At 42.7% G+C, this 18,104-nt stretch overlaps 1 protein-coding gene and 1 pseudogene across 1 annotated transcript in view; both read left to right on the top strand.

Annotated features, from left to right (window-relative positions):
• Nucleotides 1–384: 384 nt before the first annotated feature.
• RRAGD (Ras related GTP binding D) overlaps nucleotides 385–18,104 on the top strand; it is a 36,951-nt gene continuing 19,231 nt past the window's right edge. Inside the window, exon 1 of the mRNA XM_036882561.2 lies at nucleotides 385–776. Coding sequence (XP_036738456.1) covers nucleotides 641–776 — 136 coding nt within the window. The 5' untranslated portion in view covers nucleotides 385–640. The remainder of the gene's footprint in view (nucleotides 777–18,104) is intronic.
• Nucleotides 12,640–12,765, top strand: LOC118910937 (U1 spliceosomal RNA; annotated as a pseudogene).

The following is an 18,104-nucleotide window of genomic DNA, read 5'->3' as shown; positions in this document are numbered from 1 at the left end:
GCCGCCCAAGGTAAGGCGTGTGCGTCCGAGGTGGGTGGTGCGGGAGGTCCTCGGAGTGAGCAAGCCCCCGGGTCGCCCGCCCGGGCGGGGTCCACGTGCAGAAAAGGTGCGTGGAGACCCCTGGCGCGCAGCCGCGGTAGGTGACTGCGCGGCCGGCGGAGGCCCCGGCGTGGGTCCGTGTGCCCTTCTGGGTGGGCGGAGGCCCCCGGGCCACCCTGCTGTTCCCGCGGGCGCGCGCGGCCGCGGCCCAGAGCCCCGCCGATCGGTGCCTGCGCTGGGGAGAGCGCGCGCGCGCCCGTGCGTGTGTGTGTGTGTGTGTGTGTGTGTGTGTGTGTGTGTGTGGCAGTGTGTGTGGCAGTGTGTCAGGTGACTTGGGTCACGCAGTCTCCCTCGCCCTGCTCGGGGAGGAACTGCCGCGCTCCGGCCGACTCCCCCGCCGGCGGGCGGGCGGGGAGGGGGGCTCCCGGGGCTCCGGCACCGCCGCGCGCAGCCCTGGACGCCGACCCCGCGGGGCACGCGCGGCCCTCCCCACCGCCGCCCCCCGCGCACCTCCGGACAAAACCCTAGTCGGGAAATTCGTTGCGCCCCTCCGGCGGGGAGGCTTGGCCCCCACCAGGGACCCCCGCCACCCGCGGGCGCTATGAGCCAGGTGCTGGGGAAGCCGCCGCCGGGGGACGGCGACGACGACGACGAGGAGGACGAGCTGGTGGGGCTGGCGGACTACGGGGACGGGCCCGAGTCCTCGGACGCCGACCCGGACAGCGGCGCTGAGGAAGGTGAGCGCCTCCTCAGTCCGCCGGGGTCCCGTCCCTCCGGTCTGCCCGCCCCAGGCGCGCGGGCCGCCGACTTGGAGGGGACCCAGGGCAGCGGAGTTGCGGGGTGGCGGTGGGGAGGGGCGCCGGAGCGGGTAGCGGGGATGGGTGGAGGGGGCAGAGGGGAAGCGTCTGAGCTGGAGGAGCGCGCGCTCTTTGGCCCCTTCCAGGGCCGCTGCCTCCCCCACCCTTCACCCCGAGCTTGCTGCAGGGTCGGGGGCTGGGTGAGGGGACCGCCCGGCGCTCCCTGGGACCTCTCCCTGAATGCCGCTCTTGAAGCTGGGGTCAGATATCGTGGCTAAAAAAAGGCAGCGCGCGGCAGCGTGACTGGCAGGGTCGTCGGCAGCTGCGAGTGTCAGTCTTGCCCCTTGTCGCCGCGGGAGGGGTCTTGGGGCAGTCCACGTGGGCTACAGGGGGATGCGCGCAGGCGATACGGGAGTCGCCGAGTGGCTGCGGGTTTCCCGGGATCCAGGCAAATGCGGTTGTTAGGACCCCTTATCTCTGCTCAGTGTCACCACTTGGCCATGGCAGTTGCTGGGCACGGCAGTGCCTGCCGTGGAGTGAGCGCGGGGCGGGGATAATGTATTGCCGCTCAAAAGCAAACTCTTGTTTGCTGTTCAAGAAGCGAGACTTTTGCAATGGTTAAGCTTGTGGGGGCTACCTACATTTAATTCTTAAGGCCTAAGGAAGTTGAGAACTTTTTAGAAAAGTTCATCTTTTTGTTTTCCTCCAAAGCAAGGAAAAAGTCCTTTATTATTAAGTTCACTTGGAAAGATCAGTAGAATGAGGCTATTAAACATAACGTCTAGATGAAGCTGTAGGCATCCTAAGGAAGGAACTTTAAAATTTTCATTTTGAACATGTGTGAGAGAAAAGCAACCATCCTGTTGATTTTGAAGAACTTTTATTGAAAGTTCATTGAATTTATTTTGAATGTCCTATAGAGAGCCTTTCTCTGGAGGTTAGTTTGCTGTTATTTTATACATAACAGCAAAGTGCTACTTTCAATTAATCAGGAACAGAAGAAAGTTAACTAAACCTTGAGCCTTTTTACATGAGAAAGCAGCTCTCCAAGTCACCTTTCTAACTCCTTTTTTTCCCCAAGTCACCCTTTGTCCTAGTGTCCTTTCTCCAGGGAGGATTTGTGCAAATTTCTCCATTTGCTTAAACTGGCCTGTGCACCTGTGCACTTATCTCTTCTGAACTTCCCGTAATTGGTCCCACAGTTGAGCATGTGGCCACATTTTCGTGGAAGAAGGCTTTCAACCCTTTTGTTGCAGTCTCTAGGGCTACCTTTGGTAATTAAATTGTTCAGTGGCTTCATTATTATTCAGGTTGCATCGTTAGTTCCTCCTAGAGTCTTAGGAGACTTCAGGGTGGCTTGCTTTTGCAAGGAATTTGAATTGATAGACACACAATAGGGTGCATGTGTGATATTTTTAAAAAAGAAAAGTAAAATAAAGAGAGAATATCTGGGAAGAAGAGCCCTGTAATTTGATATCGTCCTGGGGGCTAGAGAGGGTCCAGGAAAAGCACAAGATCTGTTTGTGTATTCTGCAGTTCTTTAAGGGGTCACTTTTAAAATTCGACTTGGGGATTTCAAATTGAAGAGAAAATAAAGCTTTGCCTGAGAGGTGGGATTTCCTGAACAAGGGGCTTCCCTGGGACCTCATCTTGGAAGCTCCCCCCACTGCTCCTACTTAGAGGCAAACCTGTCTGTAACTGATGATGCTTTTCATTACTTTAGTAATAAATACTCCCTTTTCAGTTCTTGGGATCAACCTGGAATCTTGCTATAAAAGCATTGAGTATATTTATGTGGTAAGAGGAGCAACAAATGAGTATTTGCTCCAACAAACAATACTGCGGTCTGGCCTTTCTTCACTTGGCCTGCTGTGTGTAGGTAGTCTGTTCTTAGGAGACGTCCTATGTTATCTCAGGCTGTTCTCTCCACGTGTCCCTAGTTTTAATTTGGGGGCTTTAGGTCTGAATGCAGAATCAGTGAGAACTTTTTGCTTTCTAGAATAGCAGATAATCATCTCAGTGGCAGTTCGAGCAAGGACTGTCCCTGACAGTATCAGTCATGCCAACTGATACTGTCCCTGGGAAATCAGGAGTGGAGGTTAGGACTTGGGACTTCCATTCCTGGAACCTCAGGGTGCCACCAAAGCATCAAGCCGATTTCTGATGGGCCCTGGGCACATGATTCATTATAATTGTGTTATTTTTGGTAAAATTTACATATACGTACTCTCAAACTTAAGAAATGGAATTGGGGTGGGGAGATTACTCTCAGAAAAGATGAATATGGTATACTTTGAACGGTCAGCAAAGCATTTCTCTAACGAACCCTCGTCTGCCTTATATTCCTAACCGGGTTGGTTAGTGCCAGTACTTAGTGGATACCTGGGTCTTTTTCCATGTGTCTAGCCAAATGTCTTGCCTGAGGGTTTCAGCCCCGAGCAAATTTACTCTGGATTCCGTGAGACCGAAAAATGACAATGGAACGTTCTTGGAGTGAAAGGGTTTATACCCAGTCTTTTCATGGTGGTAGGTCAAACGTTAGAGTCCTGTCTACCTCAGGGCAAATCTGCATGTAGCACGTCTGCCTCCGGGCTTGTCCCATCCCCTACCTCGCAGCCCTGCAGTTGCAGGGCACGGGATGGAGGTCTTTATATAGAGTCCATAATAACTTCCTGTCCACACGTGTGCAAGCCTGCACCTGCGAAGTTTGCACTTGTGCAGTGGGCAAGCAGACCAGGGTCAGGTGAGAATCCTGGCCGTGGAATTTCCATTTTCTCTACACCATGAGTTTCAGAAATCTACTCTGGCGGGTGGGACACAGGACTGGCTGGTGTGCCAGGTAAGTTGCAAAGCAGTTTATCAGGAGCTGTGCAAACGAATGTGGACTGAAGGTGGGTAGTGTGATTTTCCTTTCCCTTGGTCTTATAAGGAACCTCTATCTTATTTTTAAACGGAATGTCTTGCTAGTTTTACCACCTTGTGCAATGTTTGAAAATGCAGTGCAGCTAAGGTGAGACTTAAATTGCGTTTCTCTGGCTTGCACTCTAAATTTTATTCACCACGAATAGCAGGAGTGTTACTGGGCACTTTAATTCTGTTAAGGACCGATTGGAGCACTTCTCAACCCCCCTTTCAGGGTAGTTAATCAGAGATAAGGTTAGTCTCACCCTCAGTCTCCAGGATCCAGATAAAACTCCAGAGAGGGCAATAAATAATTAAGCCATTAAAAACAGTTGAACCAAAAATAATTGCTTTTAGCCACATGGACTTCAAATCTCTAGTAAATTACTGTTTTAAAAACTATAAAAAGGGAAGGAATTGAAAGATCATATTTAACCAGAAAGCAAAGTTGTTTTTCCCAAGAGTTCCAGTTTTTAGGGGAGACCTGGCTGAGACAGCGGCTCACCCAGTCCAGCCAAGTGCGGTTTTGTTGCCATAGCAGCCTGTGAGCGCCCTCAGGGGCTGAGGAAGTGACAGTTTAGGTGGTTACCAGAGGCATAGCAAACCCAGGGTCATCAGGTGATACTTCCCTGATCAGTGTGAATGTGATGAATCCAGCAATTTACATCTATTAACAATTAGTGTTGGCTTTTTTTTTCTTAAAATAATTAAAAAGTTATTTAGTGGATTCATCTCTCATTGTTCCTTAAGAGTAAGTAAAGATCATTGTTCTCATGATTCTGAAACTGTGGCTCACAGGTGCCAGGAGACTTCTGTAGCCACAACATGAGCTAGAACTATCAAAGTTTTAAGACAAGGTCAAGTTTGTAGAAATGTAAGTCCCTTTCCTTTTATTCTCCCTTCTCCAAAAAGAGTTGGCTTGACTACAGCCCTGGCTGTAGCTAATCTCTTGGACTCCCTTGTGGCCCTGGCAAGTACGAAGCTAAAGAAGAGTTGGAACAGGTGGAAATACAGAATAGTTTTGTGACCAGTAATTTGCAATCACAGTATGAGTTGATCACGGGGACTGTTGAACCAGTGTGATCGACATTTGAAACCAACATAAGATTATATATTAACAACACGTTGATAAAAAAAAGTGTGACCAAAGTCTCACACCTTAGGCATAGTGCTTGTTCAAATACATATATTTAGAGAGATCATATTTACATATCAGATACTTTGTAAACATACGTCAGTTGTTCAGGGTATCATGGAATCTTGAGTCTCTACTTTTATCAGAAGTTTCTTACATTTTAATATTAGAACAGATAGAGGGCAGTCTAATGGGAAAAAGGGATCAAGAAACAGCAAGTTCTGGAGTTCTGGATAAGGGCAATGGCTCTGAGTTTAACAGATCGGTTCTCCCCAGGTGTTTGAGTATCATCCCAGCTCACCCTCTGCTTTATTCAGCCCCTCCACCCCCCACAGTCATTGTTGATGACTCTATTTCACTTCCTGCCTCAGCCACTTTCCTGCTCATTTTTCTTCTTTATTCTCTACCTCCTTTATTTTACCTTACCTTTTTTAAAAAAAACAAAAAACCTTTTCTTTATTCTCCCTCCTCTGCAAAAGCCTTAAAGCTCTCTTAATGACAGTGGCTTTCCCTGGTTCTGCTGTGACACACAAGACAAAGAGGTTTTTCACTCCTGGCTGAATGTGTCCAGGGAGCCAGTCAACTTTTTTCCTCGTGAGGATCTCAGGGGAAGACTCCAGCTCTGTTCCCTAGTGCATAAAATCACCTTCAAAAGCCTTTATGCCTTTGAAAATGTATGTTCTGTTTGCATTTTGTTGTCCTTACTAAGTAATGAAGTGGACAGTGAATCTTCATGATTTTGCATATTCTTTTAGAAATGGTACCATTACTCATATATTTAATTCCCATTAACTTGGAATTTCTTACTGAACTCCTTCCTGGGCCTTGAATGTATAAATAGTTCCATTGATCAGAAATGGAAAGAGCTGCAGATGATGTGCAAATAGAAGCAAACCAGAGGCCTCTTCCTAAAACCAAAGGTATATAAACCTTAAACCTTTGTGGACCCCCCAGAATACTAATAGCAAGGGAATTCTACCTTTCCCTCTAAGCTGAGTGAGCTCCCACTGTAGTCCCATTCCACAAAAGACCCTCTGGTTACCTAGGCTTGGGCTGTGGAAAAAAAGAAAAAGGAGGTGTGTGTGCACGCACACACACCGTGACAGACTGATGGATGAGGAAGTAAAGATTCGTGGGCTGGGGACATATGTATGAGCTCACATAGGTAGTAAATAGCCAAGCTGGGATTTGAACCCCCTTCTGTCACTAACTCAGTACTTTCTAAACCATTCTACTTGCGATTCCTTTGCCACTGCATTATTTTAATTCTTTCATTAAATCTTTATTTTTTCCCATTTTGGACCTGTTGAGAAGTGTCACCTCTAGGAGAACTTTCCTTAATTATATGGTAGTCCCCCTTATCCTTAGGCGATCTGCTCCAAGACCCCCCCCAGTCGATGCCTGAAACTGGATAGTACCAAACCCTATATATACTATTTTTTCCCTATATATACATACCTATGGTGAACTTTCATTTATGAATTAGGCACATTAAGAAATTAACAACAATAATAATAAAATTGGACAGTTATCATAATGTGCTATAGTAAAAGTTACATGACTATGGTCTCTCTCAAAGTATCTTGGTGTGCTGTTTTCACCCTTGTGATGATGTGAGATGATAAAATGCCTATGCGATCAGGTGAAGTGAGGTGAATGACATAGGCATTGTAGGCGTTGTGACGTAGTTAGGCTACTGTTGACTTTATGATGGCATGTTGAAAGGAGGATCGGGTCATCTGTTTCTGGACCGAGATTGACCTAGGGAAAGTGAAACCATGGATAAGAGGGAGCCTACAGTAATAGCTGTCAGTCGTATAAATACAGAATTTATGAAGTGCATTTCATATGATATTTTATTCTCCCCCAAAAAATCCCTTGAGCTCATTAAGGCAGAGCCAACCCTATTGGAACTGTGAAGAGGTACGCATTGGCCTTCAAGTCCCATTTTCCTGACTTCTGGTTCCTTTTTTTTTTGGTGAACATTCCCAACCCACAGATTAACCAGGAGTGGCTTCCAGGCAGCTTTGTGTTCAAGGCACTGATCCAGCTTTCACTTCCTACTATATAAGGCCTGTTGGTTTTTGAAGGGCTTTGCCAGTTACTGATTAGGTAATTAGCCTGCAGTGTTAAAGACTGACTGGCTCAGTTAGGTGACCTCCTCCCCTTAGTGCTGTTCCTGGGGGTGTTTAGTTTTCCCGGGGTCTCCAGCAGTCTAGTTACAAAGCTGGGCTCTTTGGGAAATTTTAGGACCCAGCGCAAGATAGCTAAGGTATTTGCAGTGTCCTTGACCACAAGTAGGTACAGTTTACCTAGGCAGACAGCTCATCCTTCTGATACCCAAGTGCCAGTCTGGGCCAAAGTCAGATAGGAAGTTTCTTTTTAAAGCTTTAGTTAATTTAGCTTCAAATTCTGCTCAGTCTCTCTCATTCAGTCATCCCAAGCAACAGACATCTCTTGAGTGTTTATTGTATGTGGTAGGCACTAAGGCCCCAGTTTTTACATCTGTAAAGGATAAATGTGACCAACTGGAGGATTAGAGATGACACTGTGCTATACAGGAGGTCAGGAGTAGTAAGTGCTTGTGATAAGAGGTTGAAGCAAGCTGGTTTGAGCTGTTGTCAGTGACTATGGCTAAAACCTCTCAAATGTGCCTTTACCCTCAGCCAGCCCATTCAGGGTGAAAAGGGACTGTCAGGGCAGGGACTGCCTCTGCAGTCTGCATTCCCACCCAGACCTGTCTGCAGTCTCATACCCTTGACCCCCTTTGGAGGCCCTGAACCCATTCCTCCCTTGAGCCTCAGGCCAACAGGCCCTCCAGACTCAACACCTTGAGTTACTTTCCCACCTCCCCTCTGGCTGCTTGGCACACGGGCCCTTGTGGACTTGTGAATCACCAAACACTGTTGAGTCCATTTGAACTTGTCACAAATCTGTTCCTTTTGACCATTTCCACAGCCTGCGCCTTGATTCTTCCATTTCTCATTTGTGTTCTAGAACAGCCTCGTAACTGCTGTCTGGGAGGGAAAACTTTCTCTATTCTCTTACATTTCGATTTGGGAGCCTGCAAATTAAACTGACAGATTAACAAGAAAAAAAGAAAGGATTTAATTACATACTAATGCATGAGAGTTCACAAAATATTCGAAATGAGGTGTTTAGAATTTCCAGTTTTGTACCATCCTAATGGGGAAGGGCAGAAAGGCACTTCTGTGAGAACACATGACTTTGTAGAAGCGGGTTGGGGAAAGGGCATTTATGATAAAACAAATGACTTCTTGAAAAGATAAGCAGGCCCATAGGAGAGCAGGTGGGAGATTTGATAGTCTTGTGACAGTGTCTGTCTGATGTGGTGCAACTTCTCTTTTGTCTCAGTCTCCAGCAAGAGATGATTACAGTTGCTCCCAAGAAAGAGATTGATGACATTTGAGTTCCTTGGGGAGTCTCTGCTTTAGGAAAATAAGCGATTTCCATGGACTCAGATGTCTTTAGCTCAATATAATTTTTATGCCACAGTGGCTTATTCTAGACCCCTTCAGTGTCTCCACACTGACCCCCTCTAGGGAGTCTGTATCTGGAGTGAACTTCTGAAGTGTAAATCTGATCGTCTTAGTCTCCCCTTAAAATCCTAAGTGAATTCCTTCTGGCTTTCAGAGTAAGATCCAAATTTCCCAGCATCTCATTCCCGAGCTAACCTCTTCCCTCCAATTTTTTTTTTCTTTTTTGCAAGGTACAGGCTTTTATTTAGAGATAAAGTGAAAGGACAGAGCTCCCGGCTCACACCAGGAGGGGACAAGAGGGTCCCCTCTTCCCCCCAATTTATATAAAGATATTTATTGAACTCATACCACCTGCTACATTGTATTTTGCCTCAGTCTCCAGTAAGTGTTTATGTGAGAGATGGACAAGTAAGTAAATACACAAAAAAGACAGACATATCAAGTAAAAAGATAGCAATAAGTATGATTAAGAAGTTGCAGGATTATTAGGAAGTGATGGAGCCTGATTTCAATGCGAGGGGATAAAATAAATTGCCCTGGGCGGGGTGGGAAGAAGGCGAGGGGAAGCCTGGGGGAAAAGCCCGCCAGGCTGAGGGCCGAGCAAGTCCAGGGCCTGAGGTGTGCAGCCAGGAGGTGTGCAGCCAGGAGGCCAGTGAGGCTGCAGGTAGGGAACTAGTGGGTTGGCTGACCCAGGCATGGGGAGAGAGGGTAGCCCAGTGGGGCCTCTTGCGGGGAGGAAGGCATTCTGATGGCATTCTAAGTGCTCTGGGAAGCTGTTGCGCAGTGTGCAGCCTTTCTGGCATTGAAACTACATTCCTCAAACTCCAGGAAGGCCAAAATATCTTCCTGGCATTACCTTTGTCTCCATCTCTTCGACCTCAGACACAGATGTTATTTGTCCAGGGAGCTCTCTCTCCCTGAGCCCTTAACACCTAGAGAGCAGCGTGTTGTAACTGCCCTTTTTTCTTGTCTATTTTCCCCTCTGATCACCAGGGAATGCATGTTTGAATCTTTTCTTTGTGTCTGCAGCCGCCAGCTCAGCCCTGTATCCTCTCGGCGGATGTTCAGGGAACCTGTATGAAACCAGAACAATCTGCCCCCTTGTGAATCTCACCTCCGTCCAGCAACTTCCTCCAAACCCACTGACACTTTTAAAGAGCCCTCTTGGGGTTCCATCTCTAATCTCCAGTCCTCCTGTAGTTTCTTCTCCTTCACATTCTCCCCTTTCTTGGGTGGTCCTGAGCGAGTGGGTGGTGCTCAGGGAAATGCCGGTGGGGAGAGCCCAGCCCTCTCCAGGGGGCTGGAGTGGACCATTTCCTGATCTAAGCTCATTGCCACCATTCCCAAAGTGGGAAGACCCCCTCCGAGACTCTCTGAGAAACCCCTCAGGGGTTCAGAAGCAGAAATACTTGAGGGAAGCCTGGGAGAGGGCTATAGAGAGGAGATTTTTGTCAGTAGTCCTTTCTGAGGTAAGAAACCTTTCCTGGCTGAAACTGAGTACAACAGTATTCTGGATGGGTTGGTCAGTCCTGATAGGGTGCCCGCTGTTCCTGCAGTAACCGTTTTCCTGTGGATTGTTCAAGAAAAAAGGTAGCTGACTCTATCCCTTTTTGCCCTCATTTGGGAATTTCAGTTCTGGCATTTAACTGGCATGGATTAGTAGAGTTGGAGTTTTGTTTTTAAGAAAAAAATCACAACCTCATTTCCACTTAATCCATTACCTTTTATTTTAGTGAAATGTACAAATCAGTTGAAGAAAAGATTCTTCTTTGCAGTATTTGAGTATGTTGTCATGACACTTCAAGGGATTTCCCTTCATTTGGACAAAATTAATGCTTTATGTTGACCTGCATATTTCTGTTTATTTGTCATGATAGTGCTTGCATCCTATTTGGTTACTGAGCAAATGAACTTTCCCTTTTAAACAAACAAAATCTCACCTAATCAACAGCAGTGGCCTACAAAAATTGTTTGACTGTGGTCCACAATAAAAAATATTGTGAACCAGCACCCACATGTGTAAGTGAACCTAAGAGAGTTTCACTTGCAGTATTTTTATTTTTCATAATGTACTCTGATTTTCTAGTCTCTTCATTTTTCTTTGTTGCGGTTATTGTTGAATGCCATCCAGTCGGTGGTGGAGGCCCTGGGTGAGGACTCCACCACATACCAGCCCTATGACTTGGACCCCCCGAGAGATTCCTCAGGGGAGAGACTTACACCTCCCCAGTGGGTGGGTAAAGTTTGTAGAAATGTCGGGTGAAGTCCGTGGCTCATGGTATATTTCGGTATACACCAGCTAAACAGGATAAAATGCATCTGCATAGATCTAAGGGATCTCCACAGAACTGATGGTACACTTACTGATCCGGCCTGTTTCCCAGCTGTTTGCAGTTGGTAGCCCATGCTTGAATTTGGCAGGGAAAGGAAGTACTTCAGCTGTGTATGTCCTTTACAGCTGCATGTATATTTTGCTTCCCAGACACTCTGTATGTAAACATGCGTGTACACTACCTCCCCTCTCCCAGGAGGAGATCCAACCTCTAGGGCACCAGCGTGCATCATCATGCCACATGAGACTTGGAGACCTTGCCCAAGGGCAGTTAAAATCGGTAGACATCCAGCAGTATGAGTTGGGAGGAAACAAAGACATTTATAGATACTTAAATATTGTTGTGCTTGTACATAATTTACATGCGGAGTTTTGTTTTCTTCGGAGGCAGTATTGCCCAGCAGAGAGAGAATGTATACACTGTATAGGTCAATCCTGAGTTTGAATGTTACTCGAACTTCCTGAGCCTGAGTTTCAACTGTGAAACGGGGATGATAATATCTATTCCTGAAGGAGTATGAATGGGATGAAGTGTGTGGAGCATCTAGCACAGTATTTTGCATATGGCAGGTGCACCTTCATACGTGGTTGCTCTGAGTTTTCATTGCATGTATATTTTCCTGTTCGTGCAAGGCATTGAGACTTTGCTTACATTTGGGCTCCCCTCTCTTGGAGAGCCTCTTCCCCCTCACATCCGTGAACTCACTTCAAATTCTTTAAATTGCTTTGTCTGCATTTAGAGCCCTTGTAACAACCACCTGGGTTCCTCCCAACAGCCTGAGGGCATTTCTCCCCTACTTGGCTCTGTTCTAACACTTGCTGTTTGGAAAGTGATAATAAAGTAATTATAGCTCTTTAGGTTACCATTCTTTTCCTTGAGAAGTACGTATTTTAAAACAGCTGTATTGAGGTATAATTGACATAAAGTGTACCTATTTGATAAGTGTTGACATACCTGCACACCTGTGAAGCCATCACCACAATCAAGATGAGCCTGCCCAGCACCTCCAGAAGTTCCCTCATACCCCTTAATACCTCTGATCCCCACACCTACCATCTCTTCCATTTCCCAGGCAACCACGGATCTGCTATTTGTCACTTTAGATTAGTTTACAGTTTTTAGAACTCTGTGTAAATGGAATCATAAAGTAGGTCCTTTTTGAATTGGCCTCTTTCACTCAGCTTAATTATTTTGAGATTCATCCACCTTTTATGTATCAATAGTGTGTTTCTGAGATGCAGTAGTTTCTTTATCCATTCACCTGCTGATGGATGTTTCGGTTGTTTGCAGTTTTTGACTGTTACAAATAAAGTCATGAGCCTTTGAGTACAAATTTTTGTATGAACATATGCTTTCATTTCTTTAGAGTAAATACAGAGCAGTGGAATGTCTGGGATAATACAATCAATATATGTTTAACTTCTTAAGAGACCACACAACTGTTTTCCAAAATGGTTGTACCATCTTACATTTCTGCTAGCAGCATATGAGAATTTAGTGTCTCTACATTGTTGCCAGCACTTCTTACTGTTTGTCTTAATTTTAGCTATCTTAGTGGGGATGCAATAGTATCTCATTGTGGTTTTGATTTACATTTTCCTGATGATTGAGAATATTTTCATGTGCTTATTTACTTTCCATAAATCTTAGGTGAATTGTCTATTCAAATCATTTTACTTCCCCCACTTTTTTAAAAATTGGATTTTTGTTTTCTTATTAATGAATTTTTAGAGTTATTTGCATATTGTGGATACAAATCCTTTATCAGATATATAATAAATATGCAAGTATTTTCTCCCAGTCTGTGACTTGTCCTTTTTATGTTTTTAACTGAGAGCAGAAGTTTTTATTTTAACACCACTGTATCTATTTTGGGGGGAAAATGTTGTATCTGAGAAGTCTTTCCCTAACCCAAGGTCATAAATGTTTTTTCCATACTTACTTGGCAGGAGAGATACCATGATCAGAAAAGTGGTTTTCCTAGGGTGAGGCTTATCTATTGCACCCCAGATATCCTGACCCCTGTGATTCCCCTAAAAGTGGGACCACATTTGTGCTTCCCCCTACAAAAAATAAGTTTTTTTCCTAGAAGTTACAGTTTTAGGCTTTACATGTAGGCCTATGATCTGTTTTGAGTTAATTTTTTTATATGGTGTGAGATATGGATTGACGTTCATTTCATTTTTTTTCTTTCCTTTTTTGGCATATGGATGTCCATGTGTTCTAATACCAATTAGTGAAAATGACTATCCCTTCTCAATGGAGTTGGCTTTGCGGCTTCTTCAAAAAGCAGTTGTCCATGTATATATATGTTAATTTCTGGACTCTTGTTCTGTTCCAGTGATCTATTTGTTTATCTTTATACCAACACCACACTGTCTAGACTAGATTTTACATTTCTCCAAGATAAGTACATATTTTTGTCCATCCAGCATTTATTAATCAAACACTTTGGGTACATTAACCAATATATTTATAGTATTGAAAAAACAAATCTTAAGACAACCATTTAAAAAGAAAATAGAGAGTTAAAATTACAATTTAAGGACTATTTAGTATTTTGAAACATGTTCTGCATGTTAAGTCCAAAAGATATCAAAAGTTTTCAGTAAGTTTGTATATCTTTGAAATTTAACTTAAGGTCTAAGCTTTTTAAATTAAAGCATAAACCAGTGTGTTGGTTGTCCTCTTCTAATCCTCCCAATTCTGTGTCCTTCCTGACTGTTATACATTAAACATCTTTTGGTTCTTTTTCAAAACTAATTTGAATTTTATATGTGTATGGGAGTTTGTTTCCTTTTCAAAATTAAAGCCAGAATTTCCAAATCCTGTCCCTGTGCACTCTTTGCTGTTTGCTCTGTGTGCTTCTGAACCCTTTTCTAATCATTTTTATACATATTTGTATTTGCTACTGGTTTGAGATTATTTTTAAATTTTAAAAAATTGATAAACATAATTGTGCTTTTCTAACAAAAACCACAGCATTCTTGCTGTTACTTTTTGCCTCTCTCTCCTTCACCAGTCCCCCATGTCTACACTGTCTGGAATTTTAGTTTCTGATTTTTATTTTAAAAATTTAAATAAATAATTAAAATGAATAGATTTTGATAAAACTTATTTGTTTTCCATTGTTTATTGCATTGCACTACATTTTGAGTATTTTTCTTTCAAGAGCTCTTACTTGAATACTTTCAAAGAGATTAAGTGGACAGTAAACTTTTGGAGTCTTTGAATATCTGGAAACGTCTTCACTTCACTCCTACATTTGCAAAATAGCATGACTGGCTATAAATCTAGGTTCAGTGATGTTTTCTTTCAGGTATTTGAATATACTATTCTATTCTCTCTTTGTATCCCATGTTAAGAAGTCTGATGTCTTTCTGATTCCTTTGCAGAGAATTGCTTTCCTCTTCTGAGAGTTTTAAGGACTTATATTAGTGTCCTTGGTGTTTCTGAAGTTTTACTATGATTATTCTAGGTGTGGGCTTGCTTTTGTTGTAAATTTCTCCTTTTTTACTTTGTGGGCCTGTTCATTTTGAGTTTTTCCTAACTGTGGGAAAGGCTTATTTATAGTTAGATATTGCTTTCCCCTGTGTATTTCCTTTCTTTATTTTCTTCTTTTTGAACTTTGACAGACTAATGGGACTTCTGAATCTTACTCGTCATGTTCCCCTAATCCATATTTCATTCTTTCCAGGGCTCTCTCCCTTTCTACTGTGTTAGGAGAGAATTTTGCTCTCAAGTTGACTATTGCGCCCTCTTCATGTGTCCATTCTGCTTTTCAATCCACAACTGCTCTTATGAAACTGTGTGTTCCTCTTTGATGGATGTCATATTTCCTCTTTATCTCTGAGTATTTTAATTACACTTAACTTGAAATTTTACTCTGACTCCTTTATGAACTCTGCTTCTTCAAATGCACATTCTTCCATTTGTTGAGTCTGTATTCTTTTCTCTATCTTGGTTTTCCCGAAACATGAGGTATTTGAGAAAATGTCTGCAGGAACGATGGTGCTGTTCCATACGTTTTGTAGCGAGCTAAATACTTGGAGGGTGGTTGGTCATGTGGGTGTTCCCACCTGAAAGATACTCTGGTGTGTGTGTGTATTGGCTGGGAGGGCAGTGGTGCCCAGAGGTTATATGCTTGGCTTTGCTCACTGTGATTTTTCAAATAACAGCCCTGCTGGTTGTCTTCCTGGCCCGGCCTGTTTGGGCTCCCACTAGTTCTCCCTTCGGCAGCAGAATCCTGCCATTCGTAGCCAAGGACTGCAGTTCCCCTCTCCAAGCTGACCTTTGTGTTTCTTAGAAATTTCTCAGTAATTTGTCAACTTGGAGTTCTCTTTTTATGTTTTAAGCTCAGCTACCCCTGTTTATTTGTTTGTGTGTTTATGTATTGTTCCTACCTTTTCTATTTTTAGGGATTCAGTGTGGGAGGTGAAGACTGTGACATGTTACCAGTCCGATATTTTTAAAAATGGAAGTCCTGTTGTCTTTTTCAATTTCTATCTTGCTTTTGCTAAGATTGGCTTGTAATGACAATACTGCAAATAGGTAGCCTATAATCCCTGATGAAAGAGAAAGCTGGTGACCTTGTGGGAGGTTTGCTTCCACATTACTGCTCCTATAATGAATCATCGGCAGTTTGTTGCATTGGGTTAAGTTGAACTGGAAAAGCCTGTGAATAGGGTGAGTATAAGGAGTGGAGTAGTGTCTGTGCACATCTAGACCTGCTTATTTTTTATTCAGTCATTGTTTTACCTGAAGTTTGTGTGTTTACTTATGCCTATTGCAAATTCAAACATCAAAATACTGTATATAGTAAATGACATTCACCAAGATAGTATCAAGTATTACTATGTGTTTTAGGAAAAAATTGTTAGTTACAGTAAGGGAAGTAAAGGATTGCGTTATAGTCTCTTTGGATTAGGCTTAGGTTGGGACCAGGAACTGAGAAAGAGATGAGGTGTAGGTCAGAAAAAAACAAACGAGATTTAGAAAAATAATTAAATGTATGTATATATCTATATTTGACTATATTCTGTGTTTTTCCTTAAAACATTGGCTTTTCTCGATTTTTCTCCAAATTTTATACTGTTTAAAATTTTTATTTAATTTTTTGGTCCGTCATGATGCCTTTTTAAAAAATACTGAGGTATCAAGGGAGGAACAACCTAAGACAGGCACAGTCGCAGGGGGGCCATCTGGTGAGAAAATGGGGAGCAGCAGAGGTGAGGCTTAGAACCTCACCCCCTCATGTTCTGAGAGAAATCTTCTGCATCCGTGGATGTTTTATTGCCCTTGTCTAGCTTGGATTAACACATAGTCTACAGGCACACACCTGATCATCTACATTTGCTCTCTTACAACACTAAACTCTGTTTTCTACCTTTATCTCGTATCTACCTACCACTTCAGCATATTATTAAAAATAATAATAATAGAGAAATGTGGTATCCACATATAAATCAAGTTTAAAAATCAAATGAGTATTCATATTTGAACTGACTGTGTATAGTTCATAATGCATGAACAAAACCGAAAGCTTCTGTGATGACTGCCCTTGTACTGTTCACAATGTAACTTATTCACTATGTAAGAATTTGTACTCCATGTAAGAATTTGTTCGTTATGCATCAGAAGATTGGAGACTGACGAAAATTAGGCTTGGGGTGGATTAATGATTGTGCATTGAGTATTGACCCCCCTATACAGAAATTTATTGTGGTTAACAACTATTTGATCAATAAATATGAGAGATGCCCTCACAAAATATATATATATATATATATATATATATATATATATATATATATATATATATATAAACACACTTCCAATTGTAAAATAAATAAGTAACCGGGATGTAATGTATAGCATAAGGAATATAGCCAAAATATTGTAACAACTTGGTATGGTGATACCTGGTACCTAGAATTATCATGTATATAAATGTTGAATCACTGTGTTGTACACCTGAAACTAATGTAATGCAATACTGTTGTCAACTACCCTTCAATAAAAAAAAAAAAATACTGAGGTATATTTCACATACCAAAATATTTGCCCTTTAAAATACAAATCAGTAGTTTTAGTATATTCACAGAGGTGTGCAATGATCACCACTATTTAATTCCAGAACATTTCATCACTTCAAAGAAACCATCATAGTTCCCCCATTTTCCCTTCCCTCTAGACCCTGGCAACCACAAAATACTTTCTATCACTATGGATTTGTCTATTCTGAACATTCCATATAAATGGAATATAATAATATGTGACCTTTTGCCTATAGCTTATTTTGCTTAACAGAATGTTTTGAGTGTTCATGTATGTTGTAGCATGAATCAGTACTCCTTTCCTTTTTCATGGCCAAATAATATTCCATGGTATGAGTATACCACATTTTGTTAATCCCATTATGTTATTTCCTCTTGGTTATTATGAATAATGATGCTATGAACATTGGAGAACAAGTTTTTGCTTGGACATACGTCTTCATTTCTTGCATTCCTACGAGTGGAATTGCTGGGTCATATGGTGAGTCAGTGTTTAATTGTATGCAGAACTGCCACCTGTTTATCAAAGCAAACCTTTTTACCTTCTTACTGGTAGCGTATGAGAGTTCTGATTTCTCTACATCCTCACCAACTCTTGTTACTGTCTGTCAGTTTTATTTCACCTGTACTAGTGGATATGAAGTGGCATCTCATTGTGATTTTGATTAGTATTTCTCTGATGGTTAATGGTGTGGAGCATCTTCATGTGCTTATTGGCCATTTGTGTATCTTCTTCAGAGACATGTCTGTATCCTATGCCCATTTTAAAAATCAGGTTGTCTTTGCATTGTTAAATGTAAGAGTTTTTTTATGTATTCTGGTTGCTAGACCCTCATCACATACACATTTGCAAATGTTGTCTCCCATTCTGTGGTGGCCTTTTCTTGGTAGTGTCCTTTGGAAGCACAAAAGTTTTTAATTTCAGGGGAATCCAAAATTATTTATTTAAAGTGTAATTTAAATGAACAGGCATCTCTTCAGTGCATGGAGACTCTAGGCAGAGAAAGACAATGCTCTGGAATGCTAAGACTGGATTCTTCCCCCTGACAGTCTGATCCAGGAAATCTCTACTCTTCATACTCCAGACTTGCTGCTTGTGGTGTGGAATCATACAGATTTTTAACCCTCTGGGATGGTGTAAGAGGTAGTGAAATGGCTTTTTTTTCAGTGTTTCCCACTTAACTAAAAGCTGGCCCCTCGATGAGTGGGGTGATGTCATTAGCACTCTGCCTATTTGGAAAAGTAGCACTGTCTGTGAATCATAAATTACATCTGAGGTGGAAGTGAAACTCCTCTAATTAACCGCTGTGAAAGCGACTCACCCTCATTCTTGTTCTGTGGTT

Source organism: Manis pentadactyla, chromosome 12 (assembly GCF_030020395.1).
Source record: "Manis pentadactyla isolate mManPen7 chromosome 12, mManPen7.hap1, whole genome shotgun sequence".
Taxonomy (NCBI): domain Eukaryota; kingdom Metazoa; phylum Chordata; class Mammalia; order Pholidota; family Manidae; genus Manis; species Manis pentadactyla.
This window is presented reverse-complemented; position numbering and strand designations above follow the sequence as displayed.